General features: G+C 50.6%; 1 protein-coding gene across 4 annotated transcripts in view; it reads right to left on the bottom strand.

Moving 5' to 3' along the window:
• Window positions 1-14,544, bottom strand: part of SMTN (smoothelin) — a 58,558-nt gene extending 44,014 nt beyond the window's left edge. For all 4 annotated transcript variants that reach the window (XM_038762411.1, XM_038762413.1, XM_038762415.1 and 1 more), the window contains exons 1-2: window positions 14,491-14,544; window positions 9,688-9,862 (exon numbers count right to left, since the gene is read on the bottom strand). In XM_038762411.1, the coding sequence (XP_038618339.1) occupies window positions 9,688-9,738 (51 nt within the window). In that variant the 5' untranslated portion in view covers window positions 9,739-9,862; window positions 14,491-14,544. The remainder of the gene's footprint in view (window positions 1-9,687; window positions 9,863-14,490) is intronic.
• Window positions 14,545-21,228: the final 6,684 nt, after the last annotated feature.

The raw sequence follows: 21,228 nt of genomic DNA, 5'->3' as shown, positions 1-21,228 counted from the left end.
GGATTTGGACCCATGACTACTGAATCCAAAGCCCGGGCTCTTTTCCACTGAGCCATGCTCCTTCTCCACTGAGCCATGCTCCTTCTCTAAGCGGCTCTCTTCCCTGGCTACTCCTCAACCCTCTCGATTCCTCCCAAGCTACCCTCCTAGCGATACCTCACTCTCCATTCTCCCAGATCTCCCCTCATCATGCTGTTCTCCCAATTTGGATCTTGCCCCCGGCACCCGTAATTCAATGGATTCCTCTGGGAGTCCAGTGGATCCAGCAAGGCGATACAGACTTGTGAGCAGGTATAATATACTGCAGATAGATACCCAACACTGCCCCAGTCACTGCACTGGTCTGAGCCTCGTCTGCTTCTCTACCCAGACTGGCCCATACCTAGCAAAACTCTATCCTGCCCCATCCTTCTAGCCCTCGGCAGGAGCTCTGGGTAGCCACGGGCCACTCTCCAGTCGGTTCCTTTCTGCTAGGCCTCGTAGAAGTCCATCTGGTCCTCGTTCCCTCTGGTCTCCACGGAGGTCCAGATGGTAGCTAGGCAGAGTTTTCGGGCTCAACATTGCTTCCTAATGATCCCGGATGAATAGCACATTCTCAAAACAAGGGGGAGCACTGAATGAGCCAAAAATTACCTCAACTGCTCAGAGAGGGATGTTTCGGCACAGGGCAAAAGAGGGAGAGAAAAAGCTAAGGAAATAAAGTTGCTAATTCAATCCTTCACTCAGCTAGGCTAAACTCAAGAGGGCAGAGTGGCTGACAGGAGCAGCCCCAGAAAGCACCATTCTGGCATCCAAGAATCAGTCAATCAATCGTATTTATTGAGCGCTTACTGTGTGCAGAGCACTGTACTAAGCACTTGGGAAGTACAAGTTGAAGCAGCGTGGCCTAGCAGAAAGACCACGGGGCTGAAAGCCAGTGAACCCATTCTACTTCTATTTCCAGCACTTCCACTTGCCTGTTGTATGACCTTGGGCAAGTCACTTAACTTCTCTGGGCTTCAGTTTCCTCATCTCTAAAATGGGGGATTCAAAACCTGTTCATCGAATTACTTATGCTGTGGAGCAGGGACTGAGTCTGACCTAATTTTATATCTACCCTAGTGCTAGGCACAGAGTAAGACTTTAATAAATAGCACAATTATTGGCACTATTATTGTAATTAAGTGAAGAGGTAAAACCCCAGATTATTTTTTGAAGTCTAAGGCTAGTGGACACTGATGTAGGTCAGGTCTCCCCTGCTTTGCTGAACATCCACCTATTGCTGCAGAGGCAGGAAGCACCCCCATCCCATCCCAAAATGCCTGGAAGAGGGAGGGAGGATTGGGAAAACTTTCCCCTACTTGCCTAAGTTGTTTCTTTGTAGGCTGTCTTCTCAGAGTCGGAGCCTCAAAGTCCCCGGACCCGATTGCCTGCATGGGGCTGGGTCCTCAGCTAACATCCCCATCGCCCATCTTCTGAGCTCTCAGGGGAAAAAGCTTTCAGGGCAGGCACTGGCAGCCATGCGAGTAGGGCCCAGGAGGGTGGGGGGAGAGGAGACTGACTCAGGGGCCTGGGTTGGGGAGGGGGCACTGGAGAGAGGTGGGGCCTATCCTACCCCTGGCAGACGACAAGGGTGGAGAGGTCTGGACAAGGCCGGGGGCATGGAACAGAAGTCTGTGAAACAACATTTGGGGCTATAATTATGTGCACACCACTCCCAGCGGCTCCGTGATCTCACCAGGCCCCCAGCAGCTCACAATGGCCCCTTTTCTCAGGGTGGGGGGTGGGGAGGAGAGGAGAACTCTTCAAAAAGACCTCTGTCTTCTAACGCCTCTCCATTCTTGGGCCTCCGCTGAAGCTTCCCCATGCCTGGGAGACCCCAGGCCGCTGAAGCTTCCCCATGCCTGGGAGACCCCAGGCCTTCAGCCCCTAAGGATGCCCTAAGGCAAGGATGGGCCACCACATGCCCTCGGGTTTGATCTTACCACCTCACAAAAGTGTCTTGGGCAGGGTGTGCCTAAGGTCCACTGTGAGAGGGTCTCAGGTGGGAGGGCTCCAAGCGGGACCCAGCTGAGGAAAGGAGATTTGCCAGGATCCACTGGGAGGATGGATCCTCACATAGTTTAGCAACTTTAGTTAGTTTCCTCCCATAGCCCAAGCCAAAAAGGGAACCCAAGGGCTCTGACTAGAGTCTAGACCTCCAACTATCCCTGACTTTGTGGCTTGGCCTCTGCATCTTAGGGAAGGGATGATGGCTGGACTTGGAGTCAGAACTCTTGGGTTGGTTCCCTTTTCGGCCTGGGCCTCATTTTGGGACCTGGGCTCTTCAGATTAGGGAAGGATAGAGGGAAGGAGGGAAAGGGGGTTGGGAAAGAAGAAGCAGGGAGAGCCTTTCTCTCTAGAACTAGTGAGCAAAGCAAAATAGTGAAACACCTGAACATACGAAAAGGATTAGAGAAGCAGCATGACCTTGTGGAAAGAGCATGGGTCTGGGAGTGAGAGCACCCAGGTTCTAATCCCAGCTCTGCCAGTTGTCTGCTGTGTGACCTCGAGCAAGTCACTTCTCTGTCCCTCAGTTTTCTCATCTGTAAAATGGGAATTAAATCCTACTCCCTAGGCTATGAGCCCCATGTGGACGGGGACTATGTCCAAACTATCGTGGATCTACTCCAGTGCTTAGTACAGTGCTTGGCACACAGTAAGCGCTTAACAAATACAACCATTAAGGATTCTCAAGGACAGGGAGGAGGAAGAGGAAACCCTCTTTCAGCAACCAAACCTTGGGTAGGCAAAGGAGGGAGAGCAGGGGGAGGAGGAAAGTCCTGGGGGTGGAGGGAAGGAAAGAGTCACTACAGCAACACCCACAAAAGCAAACAGTAGGCCCCTAGTCCCACGCCCAACAACCTGCCAGCAGTTTGAAGTTAAATGCCTGGAAAAGGAAAGGGCTCTGTTTAAGGCTACAGTTTCACCTGAGCTTAAAGAGTCAGGAGATTCTGGGTCTAGTTCCAGCTCTGCCATTGGCCTGCTGTGTGACCTTGGGAAAATCACTTAACATCTCTGCACTTTAGTTTCCTCACATATAAAATGGGGAACAGATACCTGTTCTCCCTATGTCTTCAATTTCGAGTCCCCTGTGAAGGAGGGGCTGTGCCCAATCTAACCAATCAACAGTATTTATCAACCGCTGTACTTAACCCAGCACTTGGCACACAGAAAGTGCTTAATTTTTTCTTTAAATTAAAAACTTAAAACCCTCTTTTCCTGTCCCACAGACTATGCTCATGGAAACAGAAGAATACCCAGTTATTTTAGAGCTGAAAAGCCTAAGCCAGGGAGGGCTATGTCTGTTCCACACCATCTGCCCAAAACACATTTGTTGTGTCAGACAAATATCAAAACCTATCAAACGGAAAAGCAAGTGACAGACTGACAGGGAGGAGCAGGACGGAACCCAGGGAGCTTGGGCCCTCCATCACAATGACAGGCGGAGGCAGGCTGGGGTCTGGAGCTGACCCCCCCACACCCATTCCTTCCCTTCCTCCCAACCCCCACCCCACCACAGCCACACTGCGGTTGTGCCCTGACAGCTGTGTGTGTCCAACAAGAGCCTTTCCTCAGAGCTGGTCCCACCCAAGGGCAGCCCCTTCTGCTTTCTGATGATCCCTGGCGGGGCTGGAAACCAACCACCTCTGGGGGAGGAGCTTCGCAGCTTGGGCCCTTTTGCTTTGTTCTCTGCCCTCCTGTGACCCAACTGCCCTCTCTGGGCTCTGCACTCCCCATCTTAAAATGGGGATTTTGTTGCCAGCCACATTGTGGGGAGCCCTGGAGGTCCAGGGGTTAATGTCTGTAAGGTTCTAGAGGTGAAAGTACAAAATGCTATTGTTATGGGTTGAGGGGGGAGGCGGAGGAGGGTTTCGGAAGCTGAATATAAATTCTCCAGCTGGAATCTGAACAATCCATGGAGACGGGACGGAAAGAGGACCTTTTCCTCTGCTGCCAGTGTGCGGCACTTCAGCCAGTCCTTCCAAAACCAAGCCTTCAGCAGGAGGATTCTGGGAACTAAGACACAGACCCTACAGCTTGGCCGAAAAGGAGGGAGAGGGAGGGCGGCCCTTCCCCATTTCACCCAGGAGTTGAATTCTTCCCAGGAGTGAGCTGCTCCTTCTGCCCGGGGAGAAACTACAGCTAGTCTCCCTGGCCCAGGGAAGAAGAGCTAGGGGTGAGCCGGGAATAAGCGCCTCCCCTGCCCCAGGGATTCCAGCGGGATCCCACAGGAACCTGAACTTCTGACTCAGCTGCTCCAGAGGCGGCAGTTTGGAGGTTTAAACCAACCAATCGACTGGTGAGAGTTGTCCCGGCTGAAAACCAACCAATCGACTGGTGAGAGTTGTCCCGGCTAGACCAGGGTTTCCTGAGAGAGGGCACGGCTGCCCCACCCCTGATTCAGAGTAGTCAGGGGCAACACGTGTACAAGGGAGGAGGGAGGCTCTAGGGACAGCTGAGAGGGAAGGCCGGCTCCCTCGCTCAATCAGACCCCGCTCAGGCCTTAAGAGGCCCCCCAGGTCGGACCTGCATTCGGGGAGGGAGGGGAGCAGTGAGAGAGGAAGCGGAGATCCCACCAGCTAGTCGGCTTGGCCCTAGCCCAGAAGCTCTCCCCATCCCAGCCCCCCCATCACACGTACAGGGTCAGTACACACTCACACTCTCTCTCTCTACCCCCAAGCCAGGACCCAGTCCCAAATCCTGCCACCGTGTGCCCCTTCCAGGATCCCTAAGCAGCCCCCAATCCCACCCTGCCCCTGGAGCCCCAGCCCTCAGGAATGTGAGAGGAGGAAACAGGAAACTACCAAAAGGAACAGAAATAACCCAAAACCTCCCAGGCTGGAGGGAAGGGAAGAGGGACGGGAGAGAGGGAGGAAAAGGGGAGAATTCGGGGAAAAGAGAAAACTTGGGCCTAGGGGAGAGGAAGCAGGGCAAGAAGGGTGAGGGAGGGGGTGGGGTGCAGCACAGGAGCCTGCTGCGTGTGCACGCGGGTGAGAAGGGAGCAGGACAGCCAAGCCGAGTTTTTCCTTATAAGGTCTAATCTTCTCCCCGAGCCCACGGCGGGGACCGGGTTGAGCCAAGAGCAGCCGTAGAAAAACTCTTTCCTGGTGCCAGTGGGGGAAGAGAAGACGCCGCGCTGGTTTTTCACATTCAGGGAGACCACAGTGGGGACTTCAGCTGAGCCGCAGGCTCCGTGCCCATGTCCCAGCTGGATCCGTCTCCTGCCCCCAAGCAGCACAGGCCGAGGCACAAAGCGGAGGAGATGCCCTTGGCCTGGTGGTCCCCCAGGACGGAAGGCAGCAAAGACAGGCAGGAGGGCAAATGGTAACCTTGGGTGGCTGATGGATCACCGTCAACACATCCCAGGGCTCTGTCGGAACCTGGCCCTCCCCTTGTGCCAACAGGAAAGAGCGGAGGATTGAGGCGAATGAGACACCTCTAGGCCCGAGACTGGTAGTTTCCCTCCAGCCGACATAATTCCAGCTGCTGATAATCCACTGGGCTTCCACTGTGTGGAGGCCTGCCAGGGTGGGCGGGAGTCGGGCAGCAGTGGGCTTTGTTCCTCAGGACCGGGCTGCTTCCACCTACCTCTCCGTCCCGCATTGGCCCCCTAAGTCGGTTAGCCACTCGGGGCCCTGGGGAGCCAGTGGGTCGCCCTGTGGGGTCATGGCCCAGGTGACCAGTCCTGGCCACCATGTCGTAGAGGCTCCCAAGCGGGAGGGAGAAGGGCTACTGCCCACACCACTGGGCTGCTGGGCTGGCCTGGCGGCAGCTTTGTATATATACATGTGTGTGTATACGAGTGCGTGTGCGAGGAAAGGGAGTTAGTCACACCCAGAAAGAGCCTTTCCCGCTAGGAAACTGCTGGGAAGGAGGGCTCCTCAGGACTTTAAGCTTCCACTACCCCGGAAGCTGCCCTGAGTTCAAGTTCAGTCATCCCCCAGCCGCACAGCCTCTTGCCCTTCCAACTGGCAAAGGTGCTGCCAAGGCCCTTTCTCTATGCTTCAGTCCAAGACTGGACTCTCCTGCCTCCCCAAAAATGGCCCTGAAAACCAGGCAAGGCAGGGGCTGGGAGACAAAGAAGGGTAGAAGTGGTGGCCGGAGCTCCATGGATACAAGAAATGGATCGTCACTGAATATCTGCAAGATCTAGGCAATTTCCTCCATTTTTTCTCTGGGGAGCGAGGGCCACTGAGGTCGTGGATCACCCTTGAGAGCTGGGAAAGCGATGTCAGCTATGGTATTCATTTAGCATTTACCCTGTGCCAATGTGCTAAGGGTTGAGGTAGAAGTAAGATAATCAGTCCAACACAGCCCCTGTTCCACGCAGGGCTCATACTCTTAAGAGGTAGGGAGAAACTGGTCACGAAATTCCTATTTTTCAGATGAAGAAACCTTGCCCCAGAAAAGTTAAATGACTTGTCCAAGGCCACACAGCAGGGCAGTGGCAGGGCTGGATTTAGAACTCAGGTCTTCTGACTTCCAGGCCCACGGTCTTCCCAGCAGGCATCAATGGACAAGGGTCCTCCCGGCCCTGACCACCCTCCACCTCAATCCCTTCCCTCCTCATAAGCCACAGGCTCAAGGGACCCCCACTGCTTTTTGGGAAAGCTATGTTGTTCTCTGGGCAATGGCCCCCTTCCCTTTTCCCAGGATTGCTCTACCCATAAATTTTCCTTCCCTCTCATTCTCAAGGCTTCAGGGCTCTGGAGACCATTCTCCTCCTCACCCGCCATGAGCCCACCCTGGAGAACCCTGGGCCCAGGAGCCAGGGTGGGGAGGCCTCATGAGATTCCAGCAGACATGGAGGGACAGAATGGACGGTTTGTAAACTCTCCACTGTGGTCCCTCCTGCCATCTCCCCACAAACCACGTTCCCTTTTCTCCCCATACCAGAGCTTAGGCTGGTTGCCTCTGTCCTAAGAAGAACAGGGAGACGTTGCCAAGAGGACTCTCTAACCTCAGCACCTCAGCCATAAATCCACAGGTTAGAGCCTGCAATCGCCACATGGATCTCATTTGGGAGCCTCCAGTGGCAGTAAATCTTTAACTCCCTCCTGACCCTTGCTCAAAAGGAAAGCAGGTAGCCTGGAAGCTGGCTGCCCAGGGCCCACTCACCTGCTTCCCAGTTCTCCTAGCCAGCCAGGCTTCCCTGGGGGAAACCGGCCTCCTTGGGACCTACTGTGCACACAGCCAGGAACCAGACTAGAAGAGCCGGGCCGGGCCCATTGACAACATCCAGCCTCCGCCTCCAGCGTGAATCCAACCCCACAGATTGTCAAGCTTCAGCACCCAGTTGCTTCCTGGATTAGGAAGCAGTTGCTTTCTGTTCACCTGCAGCTGTGTCCTGGGCTGAGTGGGGACCCAAGAGGCAGAGTAATACTTCAAGGACCTGTTCAAAGGCCTGTGGGGATGGGGGAGAATCAAGGAACCCCAGCCCACCATCCTCCCACCCCCACAGGCCCAGCAGCACTAGCTCTCCCCATCCACAGGCAGCCAAGGTCAGAGACATTGCTCCCAGTTCTCGGGACAGCTGCTTGTTAGAGCTTCCAGGCTCTGGAGCCTCAGCCCAGCCCAGCCTCCCTCAGCGCATCCTCTGGAAATACTTTCACCCACACTTCACGCCCGTGAGGTAGGAAACCGGAGCACGTGGGAAATCCTGGTTCCAGAGCATTAGCTCAAGTGCTCCCAAACCACCCTGACTTCACCCTGGCAATCCCGGGACACAGGGCAGGAAGGCCTAGGGCTGCCAGCTCCCAAGTTGGGGAATGGGAGCCCTCATCAGGATACGATACCCCCAAGTAATTGGCCCCACATGACTTTGGTTCTGAGTTCTGGCAACGGGGCACCGAGGGTAAAAGAGAAGGGCCGGGTCTGGTCAGAGGAATTTAAGATGGATGGAGGGAAGCCAAGGGGAGACCAAGAGGCAAGGGAAAGGACATGAGCACGAGAAGTCAAGGCAGGTATGGGTTTCCTGGGGAAAATATCAGGTGGGCAGCTCAATGAAGAAATGAGAAGCAGCATGGCCTAGAGAACAGAGCACAGGCCTGGACGTCAGAAGAACCCAGGTTCTAATCCTGGTTCCACCACTGGTCTGCTGTGTGACCCTGGGTAATCGTTTCACCTCTCTGGGCCTCAGGTTCCTCATCTGTAAAAGGGGGACTAATACTGTGAACCCCATGTGGGACATGAATAATTTGTATCTACCCCAGCGCTTAGTACAGTGCCTGGCACGTAGTAAGCGCTTAACAAATACCATTTAAAACAAAAATGAGGGGAAAAATATCATCTCCTTCCCAAATTCCATGAAGGATTCTTCCGCCCTGGAAGAGTTCCTGATTCTCAGAATGAAGTTTCAGTCCAGCTCCTCAGGGCTTGTCATTCTGCACAGCTGCCCAGCTCCACCAAGACCCACCCCAGGCCCTGGGACCCCTTGGAAGGCCCCCAGCTCCTCCTGGCCAATGTTTTGAGGTTGCCAAGTCAGCCGACTCCAGTTTGGCAGGAAGCAGCTGTGGAAACGAAGGCTCTTGGGGCCGTCTCTTAGGGAGTGGGGGAGGTCGGGACAGCTCCAAATGGGCTTCCCAGGGTCAGCTGCTCCCCTCAAGATAACCACTGGCTTTCTATCTCTGCCAGGCTGAGCCACAGACTTGAGAAGCCAGGGTGGGCACATCATTAACTCTGGGCCACCTCTGAGGGAAGACAGGGGGAGTCTTCTCTCTCAAGGACTCAAGAACTTGGACCTACTCCTAGGCTGGACTGAACAGCATCTCTTAAAATGCCCTCCTTGCCCGGGTTGAGGGACAGCTGAGCTGCTAAAGAGGAAATGGCTGATGTACAGAAAGGCCCCCCCAGCACCCCAAAAATGGTGACTGCCCTCATAAGAAGCTCATTTCCCAGGGTTACTGCGAGAGGGGCTCAGGACAGGAGCATTAGGGCCAACAAGAGTAAGAGCAACACGGCCTAGTGGACAGAGCATGGACTTTGGGAGTCGGAAGGATCTGGGTTCTAATCCTGGCTCTGCCACTTGTTTTCTCTGAGACCTTGGGCAAGTCACTTAACTTCTCTGTGGCTCAGTTACCTCACCTGTAAAATGAGCCCCATGTGGGACAGGGACTATGTCCAATTCCATTTGCTTGCAACCATTCCAGCACTTAGTACAGTGCCTGGCACGTAGTAAGCGCTTAACAAATACCAGCATTATTTTTATTTTTTTTTTTAGCTAACATTAGTGCCCCTCTCCCAGCACTAGGGTTGCCCCAGGGCAAGGCTCATGACTCTAGTTATTGTTTAAACAGGGGGATGGGAGGAGAGCAGATGGGTCAATCCCATCACCACACACTGAAACCCTCTGGCACTGCAGCCTGGCATGGAGGCAAATTCCACAAAGGCCAGAGAGCTGACCATGTGAAACCAAACTCAGGAGTCTGGGGGAAGAAGTCTGGAAACCAGGGGTGCAAATCCTCCATGACACCTGAAGGTCTAGTAGCCTTGCCATTTCCTCTCCCTGCCCCTTTCCCCCCCGCCCCACCAAGCTCTCTGATTCTCCAGCCCTGGGGAAGAGCACTAAAATGTCAGAAATCTCACTACAACCCTTAAGGTCACACTGTGGGAAGGGAGGAGAGAGGGACTCTCTCCTATACCATCAGGATGGTCAGCTCCACTCACCAGCTTTCGCAGGGCTCCCTCATCCAAACTGGACAGGCTCTCATCCGACATCTTGCGAACTGTCGGTTCCACTCTCTTCCCAATGCAATCCTGGGGACCTCTTCAGTGACAGGGGAACTGGAGGCTTGGGGAAATCAGCACGTCTCCCTTCAGTTAGGAGCTCCCAGGAGGAGTTCTGAAAGGAAGAAAAGTTCAGACATGGCATTGGATGGGGGATGCTGAAAACAGAGTTTCCTGCTTTTAGTTTGCCCTGTGTCTATGCCACGGGGAAATGTCCCTGCCCGCTCCTTGGCCCCGAGACTCAGGCCTGAAATTAGATCCACTCCACAAGACCTCCAATTTACTACAGATTACCCACACTGTGCTACTCATCCTGGTTCAGTTTACCTCAGCAGACACACCCAACCTCTACCTCCCTCAGTTGCCCAAGTATCACCCTCCCTCTATTTACTAAGAGTCATCACCTCCCAGCCACCCCCTTCCTTGCTCAATGCCAAGAGGCCCCACCCTTGATTTACCAGTCCCCAAATGGCAAACTAGTTACCTCCGACAACATCCGGCACCTCTGCGACCACTGTTTACCACTAACACACAACCAGATTTCTTAGTCACCCAAATGCCAAACTCCAGGTCCCTTGATTTGCTCACTCCACTGGTCTCTAGCTTATTTGAAATCAACCGCCTTTGGACCTTGCCATGTCTCCTGCACCTCCAGTTTCCTCTTTAAATCATCACACACCCAGAACAGCAGTTGTCTCCCACAGGCCAGATATTCCAGAGGCATTTCCCCACCCTAGTCCAAACAAACATAAAACTGCCATACTTTCCGCAGACCCAGAAGACAGTCCCAGTCCACCTTCCTCCCCAGCCAGAAAAATAATCTAGAACCACTATCTTCTCCAAACTAAATAGTTCCTCCAGAAAAAATACATTGGCATTTCCCTACTCTATACCAGATAGACGACCCAGTTTGGTCCTCCCCACTAAACCTGATAAAAATAAATAATAATAAATAAATCCTTCTCCCCACACCAGACAGATAAGCTGGAGACAGCCTTCTCCCCAGGGTAACAGAAGACCCTCTTCTCCTCAGACTAGACAATCCAGAAACTCCTTCTCCCCAGACTAGAATGATCTTCTAGAAGTGCCCTTCACCCCACACCAGGCTGATCATCCCAAGATCCCCTCCAACCCAGACCAGCTGGATCATCCAGAGACCCCTTCTGCACAGATCAGAATGACAATCCAGAGATCCCCTTCCTCCCCAAACCAGCCAGACATCCAGAGACCCCTTCTGCACAGATCAGAATGACAATCCAGAGACCCCCTTCCTCCCCAGACCAGCCGGACATCCAGAGATCCCCAGGTATCTAGAGACCCTTTTCTCAGGCGGGACAGATCATCCAGAGACCCCCTCTCCCCAGACCAGCTAAATCTTCCAGAGGCCCCCTTCTCCCCAGACCAGTATGATCATCCAGAGACCCCTCTCTCCCCGGATCAGCCGGACATCCAGAGATCCCCTGGACACCCAGAGACCCCTTTCTCAGGCGGGACAGATGCTCCAGAGACCTCTCCAGAACAGCCAGATCTTCCAGAGGCCCCCCTCTCCCCGACCAGAATGATAATCCAGAGACCCCTTTCTCCCTGGACCAGCCGGGCATCCAGAGACCCCCAGACACCCAGGGACCCTCTTCTTTCCAGACCGGCCAGATCATGCAGTGGTCCCCTTCCGCCCAGACCAGAATGATAATCCAGAGACCCCTTTCTCCCCGGACCGGCCGGACAGCCAGAGACCCCCTGGACATCCAGAGACCCTCTTCTCTCCAAACCAGTCAGATCATACAGAGGCTCCCCTTCCCCCCAGACCGGAATGATAATCCAGAGACCCTTTTCTCCCCGGACCAGCTGGACATCCAGAGACCCTCTTCTCTCCAGACCGGCCGGATCATGCAGAATCCCCCTTCCCCTCAGACCAGAATGATAATCCAGAGACCCCTTTCTCCCCAGACCAGCCAGACAGCCAGAGACTGCCCTGGACATTAAGAGACCCCTTTCTCAGACGGTCAGATCATCCAGAGACCACCCCCTCCCTCCGGACCAGCCGGATCACCCAGAGTTCCGTCCCCTCCTCAAACCATATTTATTACCCTATTTATTTTACTTGTGCATATTTATTCTATTTATTTTATTTTGTTAATATGTTCTGTTGTCTGTCTCCCCCTTCTAGCCTGTGAGCCCGCTGCTGGGTCGGGACCGTCTCTATATGTTACCAACTTGTACTTCCCAAGTGCTTAGTCCAGTGCTCTGCACACAGTAAGCGCTCAATAAATACGACTGAATGAATGAATGCGATCACCTTCTTTCCCAATCTGAGCGCAAATGCTAATCCAGGGTCGCCTCCTCCCCAGACCCCAGGGATAACCCAATCCCTCCCCGCGCAGAGAAGCAGGTTAAAAGCCCAGGGACTCCTCCCTAAGCAGCATGGCTTAGTGGAAAGAGCACGGGCTTTGGAGTCAGAGGTCACGGGTTCAAATCCTGGCTCCGCCAATTGTCAGCTGTGTGACTCTGGGCAAGTCACTTAACTTCTCTGTGCCTCAGTTCCCTCACCTGTAAAATGGGAATCAAGACTGTGAGCCCCAGGAGGGACATGGACTATGTCCAACCTGATTGAGCCCACTATTGGGTAGGGACTGTCTCTATATGTTGGCAACTTGTACTTCCCAAGCGCTTAGTACAGTGCTCTGCACACAGTAAGCGCTCAATAAATACGATTGATTGATTGATTGATTACCTAAGCAGCTTGGCTCAGTGGAAAGAGCACGGGCTTTCGAGTGGGTTCAAATCCTGGCTCCGCCAATTGTCATCTGTGTGACTCTGGGCAAGTCACAACTTCTCTGTGCCTCAGTTCCCTCACCTGTAAAATGGGAATCAAGACTGTGAGCCCCAGGAGGGACATGCACTCTGTCCAACCTGATTACCTAAGCAGCGTAGCTCTGTGGAAAGAGCACGGGCTTTGGAGTGGGTTCAAATCCTGGCTCCGCCAATTGTCAGCTGTGTGACTCTGGGCAAGTCATGACTTCTCTGTGCCTCAGTTCCCTTACCTGCAAAATGGGAATCAAGACTGTGCGCCCCATGAGGGACATGGACTATGTCCAACCTGATTACCTAAGCAGCGTGGCTCTGTGGAAAGAGCATGGGCTTTGGAGTGGGTTCAAATCCTGGCTCCGCCAACTGTGAGCTGTGTGACTCTGGGCCAGTCACAACTTCTCTGTGCCTCAGTTCCCTCACCTGTAAATAAGATCATGAGCCCCATGAGGGACATGGACTACGCCTAACCTGATTACCTAGGCAGCATGGCTCTGTGGAAAGAGCACGGGCTTTGGAGAGGGTTCAAATCCTGGCTCCGCCAATTGTCAGCTGTGTGACTCTGGGCAAGTCACAACTTCTCTGTGCCTCAGTTCCCTCACCTGCAAAATGGGAATCAAGACTCTGAGCCCCAGGAGGGACATGCACTATGTCCAACCTGATTACCTAAGCAGCGTGGCTCTGTGGAAAGAGCATGGGCTTTGGAATGGGTTCAAATCCTGCCTCCGCCAACTGTCAGCTGTGTGACTCTGGGCAAGTCACAACTTCTCTGTGCCTCAGTTCCCTCACCTGCAAAATGGGAATCAAGACTATGCACCCCATGAGGGACATGGATTATGTCCAACCTGATTACCTAAGCAGCGTGGCCCTGTGGAAAGAGCACGGGCTTTGGAATGGGTTCAAATCCTGGCTCCGCCAACTGTGAGCTGTGTGACTCTGGGCCAGTCACAACTTCTCTGTGCCTCAGTTCCCTCACCTGTAAATAAGATCGTGAGCCCCATGAGGGACATGGACTACGCCTAACCTGATTACCTGGGCAGCGTGGCTCTGTGGAAAGAGCACGGGCTTTGGAGTGGGTTCAAATCCTGGCTCCGCCAATTGTCAGCTGTGTGACTCTGGGCAAGTCACAACTTCTCTGTGCCTCAGTTCCCTCACCTGCAAAATGGGAATCAAGACTGTGCGCCCCATGAGGGACATGGACTATGTCCAACCTGATTACCTAAGCAGCATGGCTCTATGGAAAGAGCATGGGCTTTGGAATGGGTTCAAATCCTGGCTCCGCCAATTGTGAGCTGCGTGACTCTGGGCAAGTCACTTAACTTCTCTGTGCCTCAGTTCCCTCATCTGTAAAATGGGAATCAAGATTCTGAGCCCCAGGAGGGACACGGACTATGTCCAACCTGATTACCTAAGCAGCATGGCTCTATGGAAAGAGCACGGGCTTTGGAATGGGTTCAAATCCTGGCTCCACCAACTGTCAGCTGTGTGACTCTGGGCAAGTCACAACTTCTCTGTGCCTCAGTTCCCTCATCTGTAAAATGGGAATCAAGACTATGCACCCCATGAGGGGCATGGATATGTCCAACCTGATTACCTAAGCAGCGTGGCTCTGTGGAAAGAGCACGGGCTTTGGAGAGGGTTCAAATCCTGGCTCCGCCAATTGTGAGCTGTGTGACTCCGGGCAAGTCACAACTTCTCTGCGCCTCAGTTAACTCATCTGTAAAATGGGGATGAAGACTGTGAGCCCCCCGTGGGACTGCTCGATCAGCTTGTGACCTCCCCAGCGCTCAGAGCAGTGCCCTGCACATAGTAAGTGCTTACTAAATGCTATCATCATCATCCCCCGACCCCGATGCGAGGCTTCCCCTGTTGCCCGGCTGGACGGGGCCAGCCTTTGGGGTCGCTCCCCGGCCTCTTCCCCGGCCCCTCCCGCCTCACCTCGGCCGGCAGCAGCCATCGACTTCGGCCGGCGCGGGCCGCGGGGTTCGCAGCACACGCTCCCTGCGACTGCACCCGCCGCCCGCCGCGGGAGCACTGAGCCCACCGCCCGCCCCGCGGCGCCAGCCTCAAAGCCAGGCCCCGCCCCCGACTCCCAGCGCACCAATCCCCGCAGGGGACACGCCCACCCCGCGCAGATCCTCCTTCTCCATTGGTTCGATTCGATTATGGACCCGCCCCCTCGGGCGTTTGGCCACGCCCCCTTTTCCCTAGCCGTGCATTCTGGGAATTGTAGTCTTTAGCAGCCTGGTTCAATTCATTCATTCAGTCAGTCACTCTTTAGCAGCGTGGCTCAATTCATTCATTCATTCAGTCAGTCTTTAGCAGCGTGGCTCCATTCATTCATTCAGTCAGTCAGTCTTTAGCAGCGTGGCTCAATTCATTCATTCAGTCAGTCAGTCTTTAGCAGCGTGGCTCAGTTCATTCATTCAGTCAGTCAGTCTTTAGCAGCGTGGCTCAATTCATTCATTCAGTCAGTCAGTCTTTAGCAGCGTGGCTCAGTTCATTCATTCATTCAGTCAGTCTTTAGCAGCGTGGCTCAGTTCATTCATTCAGTCAGTCAGTCTTTAGCAGCGTGGCTCAATTCATTCATTCATTCAGTCAGTCTTTAGCAGCGTGGCTCAGTTCATTCATTCATTCAGTCAGTCTTTAGCAGCGTGGCTCAGTTCATTCATTCAGTCAGTCAGTCTTTAGCAGCGTGGCTCAATTCATTCATTCAGTCAGTCAGTCTTTAGCAGCGTGGCTCAATTCATTCATTCAGTCAGTCAGTCTTTAGCAGCGTGGCTCAGTTCATTCATTCATTCAGTCAGTCTTTAGCAGCGTGGCTCCATTCATTCAGTCAGTCAGTCAGTCTTTAGCAGCGTGGCTCAATTCATTCATTCAGTCAGTCAGTCTTTAGCAGCGTGGCTCAATTCATTCATTCAGTCAGTCAGTCTTTAGCAGCGTGGCTCAATTCATTCATTCAGTCAGTCAGTCTTTAGCAGCGTGGCTCCATTCATTCATTCAGTCAGTCAGTCTTTAGCAGCGTGGCTCAATTCATTCATTCAGTCAGTCAGTCTTTAGCAGCGTGGCTCAGTTCATTCATTCAGTCAGTCAGTCTTTAGCAGCGTGGCTCAATTCATTCATTCAGTCAGTCAGTCTTTAGCAGCGTGGCTCAGTTCATTCATTCATTCAGTCAGTCTTTAGCAGCGTGGCTCAGTTCATTCATTCAGTCAGTCAGTCTTTAGCAGCGTGGCTCAATTCATTCATTCAGTCAGTCAGTCTTTAGCAGCGTGGCTCAATTCATTCATTCAGTCAGTCAGTCTTTAGCAGCGTGGCTCAGTTCATTCATTCATTCAGTCAGTCTTTAGCAGCGTGGCTCCATTCATTCAGTCAGTCAGTCAGTCTTTAGCAGCGTGGCTCAATTCATTCATTCAGTCAGTCAGTCTTTAGCAGCGTGGCTCAATTCATTCATTCATTCAGTCAGTCTTTAGCAGCGTGGCTCAGTTCATTCATTCATTCAGTCAGTCTTTAGCAGCGTGGCTCAATTCATTCATTCAGTCAGTCAGTCTTTAGCAGCGTGGCTCAATTCATTCATTCATTCAGTCAGTCTTTAGCAGCGTGGCTCAGTTCATTCATTCATTCAGTCAGTCTTTAGCAGCGTGGCTCCATTCATTCAGTCAGTCAGTCAGTCTTTAGCAGCGTGGCTCAATTCATTCAGTCAGTCAGTCAGTCTTTAGCAGCGTGGCTCAATTCATTCATTCAGTCAGTCAGTCTTTAGCAGCGTGGCTCAGTTCATTCATTCATTCAGTCAGTCTTTAGCAGCGTGGCTCAATTCATTCATTCAGTCAGTCAGTCTTTAGCAGCGTGGCTCAATTCATTCATTCAGTCAGTCAGTCTTTAGCAGCGTGGCTCAATTCATTCATTCAGTCAGTCAGTCTTTAGCAGCGTGGCTCAATTCATTCATTCAGTCAGTCAGTCTTTAGCAGCGTGGCTCAATTCATTCATTCAGTCAGTCAGTCTTTAGCAGCGTGGCTCCATTCATTCATTCATTCAGTCAGTCTTTAGCAGCGTGGCTCAGTTCATTCATTCAGTCAGTCAGTCTTTAGCAGCGTGGCTCAATTCATTCATTCAGTCAGTCAGTCTTTAGCAGCGTGGCTCAGTTCATTCATTCAGTCAATCAGTCTTTAGCAGGGTGGCTCAATTCATTCATTCAGTCAGTCAGTCTTTAGCAGCGTGGTTCAGTTCATTCATTCATCCAGTCAGTCTTTAGCAGCGCGGCTCAATTCATTCATTCAGTCAGTCAGTCTTTAGCAGCGTGGCTCAGTTCATTCATTCAGTCAGTCAGTCTTTAGCAGCGTGGCTCAGTTTATTCATTCAGTCAGTTAGTCTTTAGCAGCGTGGCTCAATTCATTCATTCAGTCAGTCAGTCTTTAGCAGCGTGGCTCAATTCATTCATTCATTCAGTCAGTCTTTAGCAGCGTGGCTCCATTCATTCATTCAGTCAGTCAGTCTTTAGCAGCGTGGCTCAATTCATTCATTCAGTCAGTCAGTCTTTAGCAGCATGGCTCAGTTCATTCATTCAATCGTATTGGTTGAGCGCTTGCTGTGTGCAGAGCGCTGGACTAGGCGCTTGGGAAGTACAAGCTGGCAACATATAGAGGCGGTCCCTACCCAACAGTGGGCTCACAGTCTAGAAGGGGGAGACAGACAACAAAACAAAACTTATTAACAAAATAATATATAATATAATATAGCATAATAAAATAATATAATATAATGTAATGTAATTATAATATAATATAATATATAATAATATATTATAATATAATATAATACAATATAATATAATATAATATATAATATGTATAAGTAAAATAAATACTTGTACTTCCCAAGCGCTTACTGTGTGCAGAGCACTGGACTAAGCGCTTGGGAAGTACAAGTTGGCAACATATAGAGACAGTCCTTACCCAACAGTGGGCTCACAGTCTAGAAGGGGGAGACAGAGAACAAAGCAAAACATATTAACAAAATAATATATCATATAATATATAATATAATATAATATAATATAATATAATATAATATAATATAATATAATATAATATAGTATAATATAATATAATATGTAATATAATATAATATAATATATACAAGTAAGATAAATACTTGCACTTCCCAAGCGCTTACTGTGCACACAGCACTGGACTAAGCGCTTGGGAAGTACAAGTTGGCAACATATAGAGATGGTCCCTACCCAACAGTGGGCTCACAGTCTAGAAGGGGGAGACAGAGAACAAAGCAAAACATATTAGCAAAATATAATATAATATAATATAACATAAAATAAAATAAAATAAAATAAATATAATATGCTACAATACAATACGATGATATAATGTAATATAATATAATTAATATAATTGATATAATATAATATATAATATAATAATATAATATAATATATAGAATGAATATGTACAAGTAAAATAAATAGTTGTACTTCCCAAGCGCTTACTGTGTGCAGAGCACTGGACTAAGTGCTTGGGAAGTACAAGTTGGCAACATATAGAGACGGTCCCTACCCAACAGTGGGCTCACAGTCTAGAGGGGGGAGACAGAGAACAAAGCAAAACATATTAACAAAATAAAATAATACTATATAATAATTAGAATAAATATGTACAAGTAAAATAAATACTTGTACTTCCCAAGCGCTTACTGTGTGCAGAGCACTGTACTAAGCGCTTGGGAAGTACAAGCTGGCAACATATAGAGACGGTCCCTACCCAACAGTGGGCTCACGGTCTAGAAGGGGGAGACAAGAGAACAAAGCAAAACATATTAACAAAATTCATTCATTCATTCAATCGTATTTATTGAGTGCTTACTGTGTGCAGAGTACTGTACTAAGCACTTGGGAAGTACAAGTTGGCAACATATAGAGACAGTCCCTACCCAACAGTGGGTTCACAGTCTAAAAGGGGGAGACAGAGAACAAAACCAAACATACTAACAAAATAAAATAAATAGAATAGATATGTACAAGTAAAATAAATAAATAAATAAATAAATAGAGTAATAAATATGTACGAACATATATACATATATACAGGTGCTGTGGGGAAGGGAAGGAGGTAAGATGGGGGGATGGAGAGGGGGACGAGGGGAAGAGGAAGGAAGGGGCTCAGTCTGGGAAGGCCTCCTGGAGGAGATGAGCTCTCAGTAGGGCCTTGAAGGAAGGAAGAGAGCTAGCTTCTCTGGGCCTCAGTTACCTCATCTGTAAAATGGGGATTAAGACTGTGAGCCCCCCCCCCGTGGGACAACCTGATCACCTTGTAACCTCCCCACTACTTAGTACAGTGCTTTGCACATAGTAAGCGCTTAATAAATGCCATTATTATTATTATTACTTTTAGACTGTGAGCCCACTGTTGGGTAGCGACTGTCTCTGTATGTTGCCAACTTGTACTTCCCAAGCGCTTAGTACAGTTCTCTGCACACAGTAAGCGCTCAATAAATACGATTGATTGATTGATTTGGCAAGGAGAAGGTCATTGGTGCCTTTGCAAAGAGTAGTTTCATCAGAGTGGAAGGAGCAGAAGTCAGATTGCAGCGGATCTAGATTGGAGTTGAAGGAGAGGAAATGGAGGCAGTGGAATAAACAACTCATTCAAGGAGTTTGGAGAGGAATGATGAGGGGAGAAGGGGCAGTGGGGTCAAAGGTGGGAACATTTGGTTAGGAGATGTATGGGCATGTTTGAAGGCTGAAGGGAAGGAGCCATAGGCCTTCCTAGACTGAGCCCCCTCCTTCCTCTCCCCCTCGCCCCCCTCTCCATCCCCCTATCTTACCTCCTTCCCTTCCCCACAGCACCTGTATATATGGATATATGTTTGTACATATTTATTACTCTATTTATTTATTTATTTATTTATTTTACTTGTGCATATCTATTCTATTTATTTTATATTGTTAATATGTTTGGTTTTGTTCTCTGTCTCCCCCTTCTAGACTGTGAGCCCACTGTTGGGTAGGGACTGTCTCTATATGTTGCCAACTTGTACTTCCCAAGCGCTTAGTACAGTGCTCTGCACACAGTAAGCGCTCAATAAATACGATTGATTGATTGATTGGCAACATCAGAATCAAGAAAACCGCAGGGGACGACTCTCTAAACAGCTGCTGTTCCAGTTCCCCTGGAGGAGCACATACTGCTCTGTCCCTCAGAATAACCAGGCTCCTCAGTGTCCTCAGTTGCAGCTTTCCTGGGGAACCCTAGGCCAGATCATTTCCACACCAAATCCAAGAGCCTTAGGGGCAACACCAGAGAAAGATATGGATTGAATGTCATGTACCTCGCCTGTCCCGCCATCGACCCCTGGCCCACGTCATCCCCCGGGCCTGGAATGCCCTCCCTCTGCTCATCCACCAACCTAGCTCTCTTCCTCCCTTCAAGGCCCTGCTGAGAGCTCACCTCCTCCAGGAGGCCTTCCCAGACTGAGCCCCTTCCTTTCTCTCCCCCTCGTCCCCCTCTCCATCCCCCCATCTTACCTCCTTCCCTTCCCCACAGCACCTGTATATATGTATATATGTTTGTACATATTTATTACTCTATTTATTTATTTATTTATTTTATTTGTACATATCTATTCTATTTATTTTATTTTGTTAGTATGTTTGGTTTTGTTCTCTGTCTCCCCCTTTTAGACTGTGAACCCACTGTTGGGTAGGGACTGTCTCTATATGTTGCCAATTTGTACTTCCCAAGTGCTTAGTACAGTGCTCTGCACATAGTAAGCGCTCAATAAATACGATCGATGATGATGATGATGATGTACCCAGTTATTTCCTGCTCTTGGCCAGAAAACACTGGAAATGGTGGTGGTGGACACTGATGTGCTCTCTTTCCTCTCCTGCCTCCTAGAAACTCCAGATCCTGCCCAGAAACCTCAAGCCAACCTCTTTCCTGAGAGCCCAGGAAGATAAAAATGCCAAACTTCTGTTGGAGGGAAAGAAAGAAAGGTCCAAGGAGTTTTCTTTAAACGAAGTTGCAGGAGCTGTGTGGTAGACCTCTGCACGTGGCAGCAGGCCCCGATTCATTTATTTCTGATAGTTGTGAAGCTCTTCCAAGGTGTAGAGCACTATACTAAGCACTGGAGAAAGGAAAAAGGTGGGTCTCTGACCCACTGGGGGTTCACTATACAGGAGGTGGGGGAGAGTGGGGGACTACTAATTCCCCAATTCTTCCCCAGCAGTGGGTCTGTAGTACAGGACTGGCTTGTGAGCAATTGTGAGCCATGGATAGAGCACAGCCAGGGAGTCAGACGGACCTGGGTTCTAATCCTAGCTCTGCTACTTGTCTGTTGTGACCTTAGGCAAGTCACTTCTCTGTGCCTCAGTTACCTCATCTGTAAAATAATAATCATGATAATAATAATGATGGCATTCATTAAGCGCTTACTATGTGCCAAGCACTGTTCTAAGCACTGGGGTAGATACAAGGTAATCAGGTTGTCCCACAAGGGGCTCACAGTCTTGATCCCCATTTTACAGATGAGGTAACTGAGGCACAGAGATGTTAAGTGACTTGCCCAAGGTTACACAGCTGACAGGTGGCAGAGCCGGGATTAGAACCCTCATCCTCTGACTCCCAAGCCTGTGCTCTTTCCACTAGGTAAGACTGAGAGCCCCATGTG

The sequence above is a fragment of the Tachyglossus aculeatus genome, chromosome 21 (assembly GCF_015852505.1).
Source record: "Tachyglossus aculeatus isolate mTacAcu1 chromosome 21, mTacAcu1.pri, whole genome shotgun sequence".
NCBI lineage: Eukaryota > Metazoa > Chordata > Mammalia > Monotremata > Tachyglossidae > Tachyglossus > Tachyglossus aculeatus.
The sequence above is the reverse complement of the archived record's forward strand: the minus strand, read 5'-3'. Positions and strand labels throughout refer to the sequence as shown.